This window comes from Bombina bombina, chromosome 3, assembly GCF_027579735.1.
Source record: "Bombina bombina isolate aBomBom1 chromosome 3, aBomBom1.pri, whole genome shotgun sequence".
Classification (NCBI taxonomy): domain Eukaryota; kingdom Metazoa; phylum Chordata; class Amphibia; order Anura; family Bombinatoridae; genus Bombina; species Bombina bombina.
The window spans coordinates 646,278,068-646,297,635 of record NC_069501.1 but is presented as its reverse complement, the minus strand read 5'-3'; the positions used below and the strand labels follow the sequence as shown (position 1 = coordinate 646,297,635).

The 19,568-nt window shown below is 40.3% G+C and overlaps 1 protein-coding gene across 1 annotated transcript in view; it reads left to right on the top strand.

Moving 5' to 3' along the window:
* Positions 1-19,568, top strand: part of LOC128652464 (multidrug and toxin extrusion protein 1-like) — a 199,121-nt gene that overhangs the window by 95,858 nt on the left and 83,695 nt on the right. The window contains exons 9-10 of the mRNA XM_053705402.1: positions 11,093-11,201; positions 12,818-12,893. Coding sequence (XP_053561377.1) covers positions 11,093-11,201; positions 12,818-12,893 — 185 coding nt within the window. The remainder of the gene's footprint in view (positions 1-11,092; positions 11,202-12,817; positions 12,894-19,568) is intronic.

The window sequence follows — 19,568 nt, the reverse complement described above, 5'->3', positions numbered from 1 at the left end:
ACACTTCAGACTGTGCGATCTGTGGGAGGTGTTATTCACAGAGAAAGGCAGCAGCCAGTGACTGTGAGTGATGACGCTTGGCTGAAGCTGTAACTTTTTTAAGGTGAGGGGCGGGAGCACGCTCAAGTGTGCTGTGGAGAGCTGGGGGTATGAGCGCTCTGTCGGCAAATGCAGAAAGTGGAAGGAAGGAAAGAGGTAAGTCATGGCTGTGCTGTGGAATATGTGCTGCGTCCCCTTACTTGTTGTTGTTCTACTAAGTCTGTCTCTTCCTCCTACCTGACGGATCATTTCTGAGCCTGTCAGGGAAAGTGTTGTGATCATGTACTTAAATGTGGGACCCACCCGGTAAACACTTCACCCTTGACATTTGAATTACCAATACCTAATAGAAAAAAAGACTCTGTAACATGCTGAACACAATTTAACTCCCTGGCTGCCAGAAAGGACTGCAGTTTATTCCTAAGCAGTGTATTGCAGCCCTTTTTGGTAGCCATGGGGTTAAATTGTGAATCAGTGTTTTCCTATGCATGCTGCAGGGCAGGAGGTCATGAGGGAGAGGACAGCTCCAGTTTAAATTTACAACTCTGTCTTCTGCACGGCACTTGAAGCAGCAACTATGTGATAGAGGTCAGTCTGTGAGTTAGTTGCTAAAGTTTTATGCTCTAAAATACTTAATATACTGTATGTACTGTGGCACAAAGAAGGTTAGCTCAGCCTCAGCTCAGATTATTAATACACTACCACTGCTGTATGTTATGAACATTTAAATGAGCTGGACTGGAACTCAAGTTTAGAATAAGAAAAAGTCCCAAGAGTATTGTAAAAATAATATTACCATGCATGTGACTGTCCCTGCATATATAAGTGTATGTCTGCTTATATCTGTGTGTGCCTGTGTGCATGTGTTGGTGCCTATCTGTGTGTGTGTATCTCTGCATGAATGTATGTGTGTATCTCTGTGTATGTATAAGTTTGTGCATCTCTGTGTAACTATGTATGTATGTGTGTATCTCTATGTATGTATGTCAGTGGATCCCCTTATAGTAGGTATAACAATGATACCTATATAAATTAAATGCCCCTTTACTTTAGTGTCAGACAGTGTGTGTATTAAACATTATTAAAAAGTGTATTCTGCTTGTCTCTGGGTGTATATATATATATACTGGGTACTTGAGTCCTGTCACTGGGGCAGTATAAGGACATATATATATATATATATATATATATATATATATATATATATATATATATATTTATAAAGTCCTTATACTGCCCCAGTGACAGGACTCAAGTACCCAGTATATATATATATATATATATATATATATATATATATATAGTAACTGCAGGGTGTATGTGTGTATGTGGTGCTCTTGTCTTTCAGGTTAGTTATGTACATACAACACACAGTAATACACATAACACACTGCCCTCACCTTGTACAAGAATGTGTTAAGGTAACTGGCATAGTGTGTGTGTGTATGTATGTATGTGTGTGTATGTATATATATATATATATATATATATATATATATATATACACATACACACACAATAAAATGGGCGGGGCCATCTGAGGGGCGGGGCTAGTGCTCCCCCATCTTCAAAAGTCACCAGCCGCCACTGTCTCCATGAGGTATCTATATGTCTCAAATGTAAATGCTTAAATAAGTTATTATTTCCCACAATAATTGTATTCAATTATTTACCAAGCAATATTTATGCAGCAGTCTAATCTATTTATCTGCCGTTCTTTTATTTTTCTCCTATGTATCACTGCACTAAATTCATTAATATATTCTGCAGCTTCACCAGTCTCTTCAATATCTTTATTGTCTATGTTACTCTGTGCATCCTCTTAATAAGGTCCTCATATTCAAAGCATTGACAGTCCAACGAGAAACTGCCTTTCTGACCTCGTCGGCCTCGCAGTCCTTTGTTCTGCTGATATAAAAAAGGTTGTGGACACGCAAACTGCCGTTGAGTGGCGATGTGTCTCCCTTAAGAAACAATAGGGATCGTGTCTTCTGCAAAAGTCTGTCAACATCGCCACTTTCAGCAGTTTGGGGGCGTATTTGAAGTGTTCCTACACAGCACAGACAGTGCACTCACTGAAACCAAACACTATTTCTGTGTAGGAACACTTCAAATAATGCCTGTGTGACCTAACTGTGACTACATCTACACTACCTGCCTCACACTGAAAAGTCTTGCCACTGAAAAGGTGGTGAGACAAACATGGCTGAAACTCTACACATAACCTGCACTTCAGAGATTTGAATATTTTGCACTGCTGGCAATGTATCACAATCAAAGTACAGATTACAACCGTTGAAACACCTGGCTAACTCCCACAGAACGCTTACATCTATGTCATACTTTAGCTATACTCCCCCAAGTGCGAATAGCTAACTCCCTAATACCGCCTATACCTACATCATATCTTCCCTATACTCCCCCTGGAATGCCTGACTAACTCTCACATAATGTCTGCAATCTACCTGAATAATTACGTATAAAAAAAAAAAACCTCCCTATTATAGCTAATGGAGCTATGTCGCTACATTTATATACAATGATAAAATGATATGCATTGTTATGTATAATGCATATTATTTTACGTATTGTTTCTAATTTAAAATGTAGTTATTTTTGCTTGGGCATTTTATTATTTTAAACATAAATATTTCATTTAAATGATATATTTATGTTTAAAAAAATAAACGGAACAAGCAAAATTAACTAAATTTTAAATGATATACAATACTGAAAATAATATGCAATGTACATGACAATGTATATTATTTAAACATAAATATATATAAATGCAATGCTAAACTTAACTATTAACCCCTTATGTGCCCTCACTCCAATCACAACCTACACTATTAATCCCTAATCTGCCATAACCTAAACACCTAACCACCCTCAACCTATTAATCCCTAAACCACCACCACCACCCCCCAAAGCAATAAGCCCCCTAACCTATTAATCCCTAAACCGCCACAACCCCCAATGTAAACTACCCCATACACTACTTAACTACCTAATAGCTAGCCCCCTCAAGACCCTTAACCTACCACCCCCTAAGTTACACAAAATAAAAACCAAATAAAAAAAAACATTACCAAAAAAAGCATTACCAAGAATAGAAAATCCACAGTTATGCCTATACTAAAGCTGTTCCCCTTTAAAAAAAAAAAAAAAACACCCCAAGATAAAAACACTAAAAGTTACTATAGCAATAGCCTTTAGAAGTACTTTTTGTAGGGCATTACCCTAAAGCGATTTAGCTCTTTTTCACATAAAACTACAAGTTCTAGCTGTCACGCTACGCCACTCTAGCCTTTGCTAGGGGCACGGCGTCTCCTTCCCTGCTCATTGCCAGGGGCAGTGTTGGCTCCAGAAGCGTGTATCGCTTACGTCATCGCCGCACGCACCGGATGCCGGTCAGAGCTCAGTGGCGCAAATCTGCGCCTATTTAAATGTTCTAATAATGATCTGTCACTGCCCAAGTATAGGTGATAGTTTGTGTGCTCCTGGGTGTGACAGATTGTTCTTTCTATGTGCCTAAATATTGTTGCTGAACAACCCTGTTTAACTACTCTACCTGCCTTAACCCTTAAACTGCTGGATTAAATATTGTTGCTGAACCTGCCTGCCTGACTACTCTACCTGCCTTAACCCTTACACTGCTGGGTTGATTATTGTTGCTGAACCTGCCTGTCTGACTACTCTACCTGCCTTAACCCTTACACTGCTGGATTGATTATTGTTGCTGAACCTGCCTGTCTGACTACTCTACCTGCCTTATCCCTTAAACATTTGGACTGATTTACTGTTGCCAAACCCTGCCTGCCAGCCTGACCATTCTAGTGGTTTATCCTTGGACTGCTTTACTGTTGCCAGACCCTGCCTGCCTGACCATTCTAGTGGTTCATCCTTGGACTGCTCTGCTGTTGCCACTGGGGACTGTCCTGCCTGTGGTGAGTGCCGCTTTCCTCATCTTACCAACTTTCTCTGCTCTGGGATATGCCCTATCATTCCAGCTTGACGCCGGGATAACAAGACTACTGGCCGAGTTTGGTCTGATAGAGGAGTATCCCGCGAGCATTACATTATACTTGGTCCATGCAGCCAGATAAGGTGGCACTAGCTGTTTATCTTCAGGGACAGATGTTGGGAACCCATACCACAGAATATGGATTCCAAGTTAGAGGCTATTACCGCTCAACTCTCCTTACTAGTTGCAGCGAGGGATGCCGCTCCTGTTGCTACACCACCAGCCCCTACTCCTAGTACTGTTACTGTCACACCAGTCTTATCTGTAAATCTATAAAACAGTCATACAAGAATTTTATGTTTTAATTTCAACTTATGAATCTCAGCTGCAGAGTTTATACAGCAAAAGATTGGACATATGTTTGGTGTTTATGATGCACTGTCTGAACCCTGAATAAATTACAATGTGACAGCCTTAGAATGATGGAAGCACTGCCTGGGAAATGCAATACAGTCAGGGTACAATACAGTAGACCACAACTTAATATGTGCGAAAATGCAAGCTGCAGAAAAGTATTTAACAGGACTTACCAGAGATTGCCTGTACTGAGCTGGAAGCTGATTCTGCAGTTGTCTGTAAATCTTAAACAGACTTATCTTCTACTGTGAACGCTCTAAGGATCTTTGTTGAGAACCAGAGCAGACTGCTGTATGCAGAGGAGCGTCTGTGTGAGGAGCTGCGGTTCCTGGCTGAAAACCGGAAGTGACGTATCGTCTGTCTGCCGAAATAGCGACTGAATGCAGAGAACAGCTGAAACAGGATTACCTTGCAGAGGAACGTCTCAGATAGAATGGCAGGATTGAATGCAAACAGGTAAGTAATTGCATTCACAGAGGATGTTGCTGATCCGGAGCCTGTAACAAGAAATATGCCTTGAGGGCTGGAGTCAGGAGCTTGGAAAAGAACTCACACTGCGAGTTCAGTGTGACGCTGTTTGAACGCAGCATAGGTACAAAATTAATCAAGCAAAGTAATTAGGCAGCTGTTCCTATTTATAGGGAAGAAAGAGGAAAAGAGCCACCTCCAATTAAAGGTACAGTTGTTACATGATACTCCCCCCAAAGAAGCACTCCGTGATTCATGGTCTAGACCGATCCGGATGACGGCTGTGAAACTGTGAGACCAAATGAGGACAGGATAAATTAGTGAAGGGTTCCCATGAATCTTCCTCTGGGGTGTAATTTACCCATCTGATCAAATATTAAAGTTTACCCTTAAGATAGCGTAAGATAGTGTGAATCGAGAACCTCCTGAACTTCATATTCCTCTTCGTCTTCCAAAGGAGTAGGTGATTGTATCTCAGGGTCATCCTGGGATCTAACTTGTTTGTACGGTTTGAGTAAAACTACATGAAAGGTGGGGTGTATCTTGTAACTGGTGGGGAGCTGAAGAGTGACTGCATTCGGGTTTATAAGTTTAAGAATCTTGAAAGGTCCGATGAACAGTTTATTGAACTTCCTGCATGGTGTATGGAGCTTTAGGTTTTTCGTGGATAACCAAGCGAAATCACCTACGGAGTAAGTGGGAGACTCTCTTCTGCGAAGATCATATGAATGTTTTTGTTTACTTTGAGCGTACTGTATATTTTCCTGTATTATCTTAAAGTTCTCGGAGATAGAGTTGATGGTTTTGTTGACCAATGGACAGGAGCTATCATACTGGGTTTGGAAGTGTAGATTAGGATGGAAACCATAATTGGCAAAGAAGGGTGATTGTTTGGTGGTGGTATGTGATGAGTTATTGTAGGCAAATTCAGCATACGTAAGATAATAGGACCAGAGGTCCTGCTGGTGACTACAATAACAACGCAAAAACTGCTCAAGCCACTGATTCGTTCTTTCCGTTTGGCCACTGGTTTGTGGACGGTAAGCGGTTGATAATCGTCTTTGGATCTGTAGTACAGTACACAATTCCTTCCAGAAGCGAGAAGTAAACTGTGAACCTCTGTCTGAGGTAATAGTGACCAGTAATCCATGGAGTTTGACAATATTCGTTATGAGGAGACGAGCTGTCTCTGCTGCTGTTGGGATTTTCTGGCAAGGAATAAAGTGTGCCATTTTGGTTAAAATGTCGACCACTACTAAGATGACTGTAAATGGTTGGACTCTGGAAGTTCTACAATGAAGTCAAGTGAAATGTCCATCCAAGCTCTGGTAGGAATGGGTAAAGGCATAAGATAACCGTAAGGTCTCTTCTTTTCAGATTTAGAAGTAACACAAGTTTCCCAAGTCTGTATGTAATCATGTACACTTTGGTAGAGATTTGGCCACCAAAAAGAGCGTTTGATTAATTCTACAGTTTTCTGCATTCCAGGGTGACCAGCTAATGGTGTGTCATGAATGGAATGAAGAACCTGTATCCTCAAATCCGGTGGAACGTATAATTTAGAATCACATAAGTAGATTCCGTTTGAGTCTTGTTGTAACAGATCTTTTGGGAGTGTAGTATCAAGGTGTTGTCGGCATTTTAGCTCATCTTGATCTAGTCCTATGTAGGCTGAAAAGTTTTCCAACGGTATGATGGTAGCGGTACTTTGATAGTTGGTAGGTCTGCTTAAGGATCTAGATAAAGCATCAGCCGTAGCATTTCTTTTCCCTGGTCTAAACATGATGGTATAATTAAATCTGGAGAAATAGAGACTCCAGCGAACTTGATGGGAAGTTAACGGAAGTTATCTCTCGCCATACCAACTGGTCTGAATTGCTACCCCTAGCTGAGGTGGCAAAAAACACTCATTAGCACTCTTCTGTTCGATGTTCTCTGTTTGCCTGTGCTGAGCTGGAAGCTGATTCTGCAGTTGTCTGTAAAGCTTAAACAGACTTACCTACTACTGTGAACGCTCTAAGGATATTTGTTGAGAACCAGAGCAGACTGCTGTATGCAGAGGAGCGTCTATGTGAGGAGCTGCGGTTCCTGGCCGAAAACCGGAAGTGAGGTATCGGCTGTCTGCAGAAATAGCGACTGAATGCAGAGAACAGCTGAAACAGGATTACCTTGCAGAGGAACGTCTCAGATAGAATGGCAGGATTTAATGCAAATAAACAGGTAAGTAATTGCATCCACAGAGCATGTTGCTGATCCGGAGCCTGTAACAAGAAATATGCCTTGAGGGCTGGAGTCAGGAGCTTGGAAAAGAACTCACACTGCGAGTTCAGTGTGATGCTGTTTGAACGCAGCATGGGTACAAAATTAATCAAGCAAAGTAATGAGGCAGCTGTTATTATTTATAGGGAAGAGAGAGGAAAAGAGCCACCTCCAATTAAAGGTACAGTTGTTACAGTTACTACTTCCTCTGCTTCTGAAAGTATACCCCGGATACCCTTGCCTGACAAGTATGAAGGTACTACTGATTGCAGGGGCTTTCTAAACCAATGCAGGCTGCACTTCCGCAATGATCCTCACACCTTTCAGTCTCATCAGTCAAGGGTCACCTTTATCATTTCCTTGCTAAAGGACAAGGCCCTAGTCTGGGTCTCTTACCTTTTGGAACAGAACGCTACACTCCTGCATGATGTTGATGAGTTAATTTCTGCTTTATCTTCTGTGTTTGGGACTTCTTCTCTCCTGGATCTCCGCCAGGGCAATAAAACTGTGGCACAATTTGCCATCGAGTTTCGCACCTTGGCACTTGAAACCACTTTGGATGGCAGTGCTCTTAAGGCAGCCTTTAGTAGGGGTCTCCATGAACGCATTAAAGATGAACTCACTTATCGTGATATTCCTTCTTCTCTGGATGACTTTATAGCGCTTTGTATCAATCTGGACTCTTGCTTTCTGGAAAGGCAAGCTGAGAGAGACAGAACAAGGAAGGTCCTTCCCTCCCGTCCTATCTCTTTAAAGGAAATGCAGAGGTTCTTGAGATTCTCCAATTATTACCGCAAGTTTCTAAAGAACTTTCTTCAAACAGTCGCTCCTCTTACTGAATTGACAAAACGGAACAAAGACTTTAAATATTGGCCTCCTGAGGCCTATCTCTTTAAAGGAAATGCAGAGGTTCTTGAGATTCTCCAATTATTACCGCAAGTTTCTAAAGAACTTTCTTCAAACAGTCGCTCCTCTTGCTGAATTGACAAAACGGAACAAAGACTTTAAATATTGGCCATAAATGCCTTCTCTTGTCTGAAAGGGGCTTTTTTGTTCAGCTCCTGTGCTCCACCATCCTGATCCTGACCTACAGTAAAATTTAGAGGTTGATGCCCCCGAGATAGGGGCTGGAGCAGTTCTTACCCAAAGGGACCCTTTGACTTCCAACTCACACCCTGTAGCCTTTTTTTCTAAACGGTTTACTCCTGCTGAGAGGAACTACGATGTGGGTAATCGTTAACACTTAGCCATTAAGATGGCCTTGACTGAATGACGTCACAGGTTAGAGGGCACCGCCAATCCTATTCAGATTCTCACCGACCACAAGAATCTGACTTACCTAGAGACTGCTCATTGACTCAATCCTCCACAGGCCAGGTGGGCCTTGTTCTTTTCCCATTTTAACTTTGTGATCTCTTATCTTCCTGGGACCAAGAACAAGAAGACAGACACCCTTTGCCGTCAGTTCCCTCACTCAAGTGATTCCTCAGAAGCTCCTATTGAACACATCATACCCCCCCTCCTGTGTGGTTGCTCAACTCAATACCACCCTTCTGCAAAAATTGCAATGTGCTCAGTCTAGTAAACCTCCTGGTGCCCCCATGGCCTCCAATATCCTCTTTGTACCTCTGAACCTACGTAACCCTGTGCTAGCCTGGGCTCATGATAGCAAACTCTCAGGACATCCTGGTTTGACTAGGATTTTCAAGCTTCTTTCCCAACATGTTTGGTGGCCTAGTATGAAGTCTGACGCTCAGGATTGTGAAAGCCTGCACAATTTGTGCTGCCAACAAGACTCCCCGATCCTTGCCTCCATTGTCCATTCCCAAACAACCATGGACACACATAACAATGGACGTCATTGTGGACCTTCCTTCTTCCGACCACCATACAGTTATCTGGGTTGTGGCGGACCGCTTTTCCAGACTGGCTCACTTTGTACACCCTAACCAAACTGCCTTTTGCTCAAGAATTAGCGTCCATTTTTCTCTTGCATGTGGTACGACTTCATGGCATTCCTGTGAATATTGTTTCAGACAGAGGTCCACAGTTCATCTCTGCCTTCTGGAGAGCCGTTTGTAAGTTGATTAGATCCACTGTTTCCTTGTCGTCTGGCTACCATCCTCAAACCAATGGACTAACTGAGAGAGCTAACCAGGATCTTGAAGCCTACCTTAGAGCCTTTGTCAGCACTCGCCATACCAACTGGTCTGAATTGCTACCCCTAGCTGAGCTGGCAAAAAAACACTCATTAGCACTCTTCTCTTCAATGTTTTCCATTTCAAGCCGCAGCAGGGTATCAACCTTGTGTCTTCCCTCTTTTAGCTCAGTCCACTGGGGTCCCTGCCACAGACCGACACGCCACTGAACTCACCACTCATTGCCAATGTATTTGCTCTCAGCTGCATTCAGCTGTCTCTAGATATAAGAAGTTTGCTGATCGTCATAGGGCTTCTGTACGTGCCATTCCAGTGGGTGAATGTGTTTGGATCTCTACTCGATATATTTGTCTACATCAACCCTGTCACAAATTGGGGCCTAGGTTTATCGGTCCTTACAAGGTCCTGAAAAGACTGTCTCCTGTTGCCTACAAAGTGGCCTTGCCAAAAAGCCTGTGCATACATCCAGTCTACCTTATCTCACTACTTAAACCTTACATCAAGAATAGATATACCCAGCTCCGAGCTCCTCCTCCTCCGCTCTTGGTCTGTGGTGACCCCAAATATGAAGTAGCTAAGATTCTGGACTCCAGATACAGGTGCAGACAACTGCAGTATCTGATACATTGGAAGGATTACTCCGTGGCAGATTCCTGGGTTCCTGCCCGTGATGTGCATGCGCCATCTCTGGTCTCCAGATTCCATGCTGCTCATCCTTTGAGGCTGACTCTGGTTCCCGGAAGGAACCCTTGAGAGGGGGCTATGTCACGCCGTGCCGCTCTAGCCGTTGCTAGGGGCGCAGCGTCTCCTTCCCTGCTCGTTGCCAGGGGCAGTATCAGGTCTGGATGCGTGCAGCGCTGATGTCATCTCCGCACACTCAGGATGCCGGTCGGAGCTCAGTGGCGCGAAACTGCGCCTATTTAAAAGTTCTAATAACGATCTGTATCTGCCCAAGTATAGGTGATACTTTGTGTGCTCCTGGGTGTGACAGATCATTCTTTCTATGTGCCTTAATATTGTTGCTGAACCTGCCTGTCTGACTACTCTACCTGCCTTAACCCTTAAACTGCTGGATTAAATATTGTTGCTGAACCTGCCTGTCTGACTACTCTATCTGCCTTAACCCTTACACTGCTGAATTGATTATTGTTGCTGAGCCTGCCTGTCTGACTACTCTACCTGACTTAACCCTTACACTGCTGGATTAATTATTGTTGCTGAACCTGCCTGTCTGACTACTCTACCTGCCTTATCCCTGTTGGACTGCTATACTGTTGCCAAACCCTGCCTGCCTGACCATTCTAGTGGTTTATCCTTGGACTGCTTTACTGTTGCCAGATCCTGCCTGCCTGACTATTCTAGTGGTTCATCCTTGGACTGCTCTGCTGTTGTTGCTGGGGACTGTTCTGCCTGTGGTGAGTGCTGCCTTCCTCATCTGCTCTGGGAGATTTCTTATCATTCCAGCTCAACGCCAGGCTAACAAGACTACTGGCCGAGTTTGGTCTGATAGAGGAGTATCCCACAAGCGTTACACTAGCATGCCATTGGGCCAAATCAGGATTAGTTTTCAAATTGAGGCCATAATGCATAATATAATTGTGTAAACACTTTTGTAGATTTGTTTTTAACTTGACACCATAGCATTATAACTGGCTTCAGTGAAATGAGGAAATCACTAACCAATCTGGAGATCTGCTTGAAATCTACAGGTAGACCTCAAATCTATCTTTTGGGCATACTTAGTCTATTAATAATTTATCCAATCTATCTATTGCTTTTCAGATCAACTATTCAGTTGCTATGGCATGTAGCATTAAATTGGGTCACTATTTAGGTGCTGGAGAGACGGATAAAGCTAAGAAGGTAGCAAAACTCAGTTTTCTTGTAACAGGTATGGTACATTTGAAACCTTAAACTACTGTTTTTGATCTTCATTGATGAAGTACCAGTGATAGGCCACATACAGTTAGGAGATCAGTAAGTTTATTAATGGTTAGCTTTTGAGTATACATATAACTTTTTAAAGTATTGCAATAAATTAACATATTAGTGTGAACATTTTCAATATATAAGCATATAAGCATGCTCTTTTTCATGAGCCGTTTGACCTATTTGGAGGAAACATTCTGGACTAGTTACTGGAGTAATAAAGACTTTCCACTTAATGCAAAACTTCTTATGTTTAGCAATATCATATGTCACCACCATTGGTGAGAACAGTTAGGGAGAGATATTAAGCAGGGTTATGTTTATGGAGTCTGGAGTGTGTAGTCCCAGTTTTCACAATTGGAAAACCCACAATTTTCAGAAGTAGATTAAAGGGACAGGATAGGCCAAAATAAACTTTCATGATTCAGATAGAGCATGTAATTTTAAACAATTTTCCAATTTACTTTTATCACCAATTTTGCTTTGTTCTCTTGGTATTCTTAGTTGAAAGCTTAACCTAGGAGGTTCATATGCTAATTTCTTAGACCTTGAAGGCCACCTCTTTTCAGAATGCATTTTAACAGTTTTTCACCACTAGAGGGTGTTAGTTCATGTATTTCATATAGATAACACTGTGCTTGTGCACGTGAAGTTATCTGGGAGCAGGCACTGATTGGCTAAACTGCAAGTCTGTCAAAAGAACTGAAATAAAGGGGCAGTTTGCCGAGGCTTAGATACAAGATAATCACAGAGGTTTAAAGTATATTAATATAACTGTTGGTTATGCAAAACTGGGGAATGGGTAATAAAGGGATTATCTATCTTTTAAAACAATAAAAATTCTGGTGTAGACTGTCCCTTTAAAGGAAAAAGTATAATGCAGTTTTTGTATTGTATTGTACAAAAATGTATACATTTTGTATTACAATCATTTCATGTCCATTATAGATTTTATAAACGTATAGATTTTTTTTGTAAATCAGTGTCAAAATGGATTTGAGATTTAAAATAGTGAAATATACCTGTATATTAAATTAGAAGTGCCCATACTTAAGAGAGTCAGGGTGTATTTTTTTTTTGCCAAGTTTGTCAGTGTAACCTTCTTATGCATTTCCTAAGCAAAAAAAAATCTGAGCTTGCATGTGAAAATGTATCTTCATTTAACTTTTTTATTTTTTTTTAAGAAAGGCCGAGTTACTGATATAGAATATACTTGTGCAAATCACATCTATTGTAAAAGAAATGTTCTCCTATTTGTTCTACCATTTGATTCCAACAAATGTATGTATGAATCTAATATTTGAATTTTACATTGAAGCCCATGAGAATCAGCATTACAAGTTTAATATTTCAATATTCAAACATTAAATTCTATATACAGTGTCATGTGATAAAGGGAAAGTTAACATTTGTCTAAAAAAGCTATCTTTGCCTAACACTATTGGTCCAACAAGAAGCTTGTCAGAAATTGATTAATTTCTGCTTGGTAAGCAAGAGACATGAAAGGTTCAACATGTAGTTCCATACTGAAATAAAATTGCATATGTTTCTGTACTAAATATTTTTTTTCTTTTGCAGCTTTCACCACATTGTTTCTAATCACCATTTTGCTTGGTCTTAGGACTCCAATTTTCTCACTTCTTACCAATGACAAGTAGGTGATTTATTTCTACTCTCATGAAAGTTTAATGTTAAAAAATAACAGTCATGTCCTAAAGATAAGAGCTGTAACTTGCAAATGTAGTTCTCCTGTTGTTCAGTATGTTCAAACCTATATTACCCCTTTGAATTAAGTAATCTCTTACTAAAGGCTTAACAACCCCCCAAACAATTATTGTTTATGCTATTTTGCAATCAAGCATGAAAAAAAGCTAAAACATTACTATAAAACAGACAGATGTCCACTCATTATATGGTAGATTCCAATCTTCCTGTTTATTCCGATCTGAAAACTAACCTACTTGGGACTAATCCCACCACAATAGAAATCTTTGAATATGCATGCACCTTTTAAATATTTGAGAATGTATTAGAGTCGGAAAATCAGAGTTGTGAGTAACATTCCATGACAAATTAACACCTGGTACTAAGCTCAAGCACTTGCGGGGTTAAATATACTAGCCAATATCATACTTACACCAGCATTAACCCTCCATTATAGCAAGACCAAAACTAAAATAAACACCTGCAAACCACTAGCATTACTCTCCCTCAAAACCACATAAACATATTAATCACAAAACCTCAACATCCTGCAATATAGTACAACCTAAATATTTCACCTATAACCTGCCAGCATCCCCCACTGCAAAAGCCCTTGTAATAGATATCTTGGGTGACATCAATATAGTCTAGAAACTGCCTGCAGATGCTCCAATAAGCATGCAAACCACATCTTCTGGTCCTCTAGAATTATCAAAGGAAAGAAGAAGGCGCCGCCATAGTGCACAATCAGTAGTTCAAATGCGTATCTGCACAAATACTTAATGTACTTACAGGATTCAGGGCAGTTGAGAAGTGCGACATAAGCCTCCTGGACTCTTATAAGTCGTCCAGACAACTTTTTTCTCGTGTGTTCCAAAAAGCTTCTGCTGCAAACACAGCTTGTAGTTTGATTAGACTGTCAGTGACAGGGATAGTTGGATTGCTGCAACGGCTGCAAGGCTGTGATTCACAGCCCATACAATAAGACCATATTAAACTTCCACAATAGTGAACAATGGTTAAAAGTATCTATAAAAAAAGTCGTGGAAAAGTCTAAAATAAAATAAAACTTTCAGCTAGATTACGAGTTTTGAGCGCTGTAGGGTTTTTAACGACCGCAACAAAAGCAGCGTTATTTCACCCCCTATAGCGCTGCTATTACGAGTTTAAAAAAAGCAGGCTCGTGCGGGTGATATGGTTGCGTTGAGCTCCATATTGCACCGAAATCAAGCGCTGCTGTTACGTGCTCGTGCATGATTTCCCCATAGTCATCAATGGGGAGAGCCGGCAAAAAAAAAGTGTAACACCTGCTATTGCGGAATGAAAAGCTCCGTAACGCAGCCCCATTGATGTCTATCGGGAAAATAAATTAAATGTTAAAACCTAACACCCTAACGTAAACTCCGATTCTAAACACCCCTAATCTGCCATCCCAACATAGCCGCCACCTACATAAATTTATTAACTCCTAATCTGCTGCTCCTAACATCGCTGCCACTTACATACATTTATTATCCCCTAATCTGCCACTCCCGATGTTGCCACCACTATACTAAAGTTATTAACCGCTAAACCTCTGGCCTCCCACATCACTACCACAAAATGAATATATTAAACCCTAAACCTAACCCTAACGTAACCCTAAGCCTAACCGTAACGTAACCCTAAACCTAACCCTAACACCCCCTAACTTTGACATAATTAAAATACATATAAATTAAACTTACAATTATTAACTAAATAATAACTATATAAAACTAAATACATGCTTACCTGTAAAATAAAACCTAAGCTAGCTACAATATAACTAATAGTTATATTGTAGCTAACTTAGGTTTAATTTTAATTTCACAGGTAAGTTTGTATTTATTTTAACTAGGTAGACTAGTTAATAAATCGTTATTTAATATTTCTTTCATGTAATTGGCAAGAGTCCATTAGCTAGTGACATATGGGATATACAATCCTACCAGGAGGGGCAAAGATTCCCAAACCTCAAAATGCCTATAAATACACCCCTCACCACACCCACAATTCAGTTTTTACAAACTTTGCCTCCTATGGAGGTGGTGAAGTAAGTTTGTGCTAAGATTTCTACGTTGATATGCGCTTCTCAGCATTGTTGAAGCCCGATTCCTCTCAGAGTACAGCGAATGTCAGAGGGACGTGAAGGGAGTATCACCTATTGAATACGATGATTTCTCTAACGGGGGTCTTTTTCATGGGTTCTCTGTTATCGGTCGTAGAGATTCATCTCCTACCTCCCTTTTCAGATTGACGATATACTCTCAAATTTACCTTTACCTCTACTAAGAACTGTTTTAGTACTGGTTTGGCTATCTGCTATACGTGGATGGGTGTCTTTTGGTAAGTATATTTTCATTTACTTAAGACACTCTCAGCTATGGTTTGGCACTTTATGCAAATTATATAAAGTTCTAAATATATGTATTGTACTTATATTTGCCATGAGTCAGGTTCATGTATTTCCTTCTGCAGACTGTCAGTTTCATATTTGGGAATATAAACACTTTAAGAAATTTATTTCTTACCTGGGGTTTAGTCTTTTTCAATTTGACTACTTTTGCATTTGCGGGTATTAGGCCCGCGGGTGCGTCAAATGTTAGACTTTATTGCGTCATCTTTGGCGCAAACCTTTTTGGCGCGGGGAAATTACGCAACTTCGTCATTTCCGGCATCATACGTGACATCGAGATCTTTCACATGGCGGCGTCATTAGTGACGCAAGTGTGTCATTTCCGGTCGTTTTTGGCGCCAAAAAAGTTTACGTTATGTTGTGCGTCATACTTGCGCCCATTTTTTCTTCATTATTTCAATACCCCATTGTTGTTTGCCTCCTGCTTTCTTTTCTATCAAGAGGCCTATGCTTTTGCATTTTTTTCCCATTCCTGAAACTGTCATATAAGGAAATAGATAATTTTGCTTTATATGTTGTTTTTTCTCTTACATTGAGCAAGATGTCCCAATCTGATCCTGCCTCTGAAGTTTCTGCTGGAACATTGCTGCCTGCATGGGTTCTACAAAAGCTAAGTGCATTTGTTGTAAAATTGTAGAAATTATTCCACCGAATGTCATTTGTAATAGTTGTCATGATAAACTTTTACATGCAGATAGTGTTTCTATCAGTAATAGTACATTGCCAGTTGCAGTTCCTTCAACTTCTAATGTGCATGATATACCTGTAAATTTTAAAGAATTTGTTTCTGATTCTATTCTGAAGGCTTTGTCTGCATTTCCACCTTCTAATAAACATAAAAGGTTTTTTAAAACTTCTCATTTAGCTGATGAAATTTCAAATGACCAACAACATAATAATTCATCCTCTTCTGATGAGGATCTATCTGAAATAGAAGATCCTTCCTCAGATATTGACACTGACAAATCTACTTATTTATTTAAAATAGAGTATATGCGTTCTTTATTAAAAGAAGTGTTAATTACTTTGGATATTGAGGTAACCAGTCCTATTGACGTTTTTTTCGTTCCCATTCCTGAGGCTATTTCTGATATGATTTCTAGGGAATGGAATAAGCCAGGTACTTCCTTTATTTCTTCTTCAAGGTTTAAGAGATTGTATCCTTTACCAGCAAAATCTATAGAGTTTTGGGAAAAGATCCCCAAAGTTGATGGGGCTATTTCTACTCTTGCTAAACGTACCACTATTCCTATGGAAGATAGCACTTCCTTTAGGGATCCTTTAGATAGGAAACTTGAATCTTATCTAAGGAAGGCCTATTTATATTCAGGTCATCTTCTCAGACCTGCTATTTCTTTGGGTGATGTTGCGGCTGCATCAACTTTCTGGTTGGAAAATTTAGCGCAACATGAATTGGATTTTGACATATCTAGCATTGTTCGCTTACTGCAACATGCTAATCATTTTATTTGTGATGCAATTTTTGATATTATCAAAATTGATGTTAGATCCATGTCTTTAGCTGTATTAGCTAGAAGAGCTTTGTGGCTTAAATCTTGGAATGCTGATATGACATCTAAATCTAGATTACTATCTCTTTCTTTCCAAGGTAATAATTTATTTGGTTCTCAGTTGGATTCTATTATTTCAACTATCACTGGAGGAAAAGGAGTTTTTTTGCCTCAGGATAAAAAACCTAAGGGTAAATCTAAGGCTTTTCACCGTTTTCGTTCCTTTCGTCAGAATAAGGAACAAAAACTCAATCCTCCTCCCAAGGAATCTGCTTCCAGTTGGAAGCCTTCCTCAAATTGGAATAAATCCAAGCCATTTAGGAAACCAAAGTCTGCTCCTAAGTCCGCATGAAGGTGCGGCCCTCATTCCAGCTCAGCTGGTAGGGGGCAGATTATGGTTTTTCCAAGGATTGTTGGATAAAATCTGTCCAAAATCATTGGATTCAGAGCATTGTCTCTCAAGGGTATTGAATAGTATTCAAAGTAAGACCTCCTGTGAGAAGATTTTTTCTCACGCATCCCTGTAAATCCAGTAACAAGGTTTGGGGTTTTATTCAAACCTATTCATTGTACCAAAGAAAGAAAATTTGTTCAGACCAGTTCTGGATCTGAAAATTTTGAATCATTATGTAAGAGTACCAACTTTCAAGATGGTGACTATATGGACTATTCTGCCTTTTGTTCAGCAAGGACATTATATGTCCACAATAGACTTGCAGGATGCATACCTTCATATTCCGATTCATCCAGAACACTTTCAGTTTCTGAGATTCTCTTTTCTAGACAAGCACTACCAATTTGTTGCTCTTCCATTTGGCCTAGCAACAGCTCCAAGAATCTTTTCAAAGGTTCTGGGTGCCCTACTATCTGTAATCAGAGAACAGGGTATTGCAGTGTTTCCTTATGTCGTGAGTGAGCTCGTCTCAGGTGCAGTAATAAAGAGGTCCAGACCAGGTATTCAGCAAACAAAGGCTAACCCCAGGAGGGGTGATCTTTATTTCACTGTTGCAACAGTGACCCAACACAAACACAGCAACACAGAATTAACACATTTTCATATACATGCATTTTTATACCCTAGAGTTCCTACAAAGCAGAGAGCTAATTGGCTGATAATTGGCTAATAAATCTCACGTGATTAGTGGTTACTGGGAAGAAAGAAAAAAAAAACCAACTCATCTATGTTAAAATTTGGGAGATATGTTTTCTTGGAAGTTGATGTTTTCTTGGAAGTTGATACTGAACAGAGAAGCCTTGGATTTTACCTTGAGTTTCAGATATTTAGAAAACAATGTATGGGAGAAGCCATAACTTATTAGGCTAAAAGTAAGTTGTTAAAGATACATCACTTATTAGGTCAGGAGTGAATTGCTGGAAAATACAGAAGTAATATATCTGCAGTTTTAGAGAAGAGTTCAGAAAAGAAAAGGAAAAGTTTGGTTAAACATATAAAATAATGAAAATAGAATAAGCAGCTCATAACATTCCCCCCTTTGATCGCAAACGTCAAAGTGCCGTGATCACAAAAAGTAAATGCGACTCATGGCGGTTTGACAATCACAATGCTATTAGTACATGGGTGCTCGCGTCCAAGATGGTTCACAGGACTACAAGAGGGTAAGCAAAAACAAGGTAGGAGTGAAGTTATTAGGTAGTAGACAATTCCGCTATTACCGGACGCTAGTCGCCATCGGGTGGAGTAGACAACTACCTAAACATTCCTATGCTGTATATGTGTGTGTGGCATGACATATGTGTGTGGCATGACATAGTGCAGAAACATCCCCTCCCAGATTCATTAACAACAATTAACAATCCCCATCATTCTTGTAGAGTTGATGGCGAATAGTGGGTTGTCATTCAGTGTCATGGCATGTTTTTATCATTATGGGGTAAAGAATCATGGGGGTAAATAGGGGTTGTGGCAGAGGTAGTTACAGGGGAACGCCAAGCAAGAAGGGGTGACTTTCATTTCTCAGATACCCACTTCATAATTTTCAAACCACATTCACTAGTGGGGGCTATGCAAATAGACTGGATAACAAACCCCTTAGGGCCTTTAATATGAACTTTGAGTATAATTACTTGTTGAGGGCAGCTAGTAGTAGGAGGAAAAACTGCCACAGATACAAGGTTACCAGAACAAGAGTATTTAGTAATGGGGTTAGGACAAACACACTGACCAGAAGACACATATTGGGAAATAGAGTAAGAGAGCATGGTCAAAAGTGTGCCACAAAACAATGCAGACATATTGAGGAGTGTTACTCAAGATATCAACAGAGGAGTGAGACAATGAAAATAAGAGTTAGAAAGACAGATCTTTCAGTTTCAGTCATTCAGCTAGTGAGATTTCACTATTTCTGGTTAGTCTGAGTTTCAAACCCGGAAGGGTCTGAATTAACCATTCAGGGGTCTTGGTTACCCCTTCTTTAGAGGCCTTGGTTGCCCCAGCTTCTTCTTTCTTTGGCTTGTTGCAGGCTGCTTCTTTGTCTGGGCTGTATCTTTTACACCTGGAGTAGTGGATCCAAGAGTCGACCTCAGCAACTTTGATAGCTGTTGGAGTAGTCAGCAAAACCAGGAAGGGACCTTTCCAGAGAGGCTGTAGTGGCTTCTTTTGATAAGTCTTGACCAAAATGGAGTCACCTGACTGGAAGGGGTGTGCAGTCACATCCAA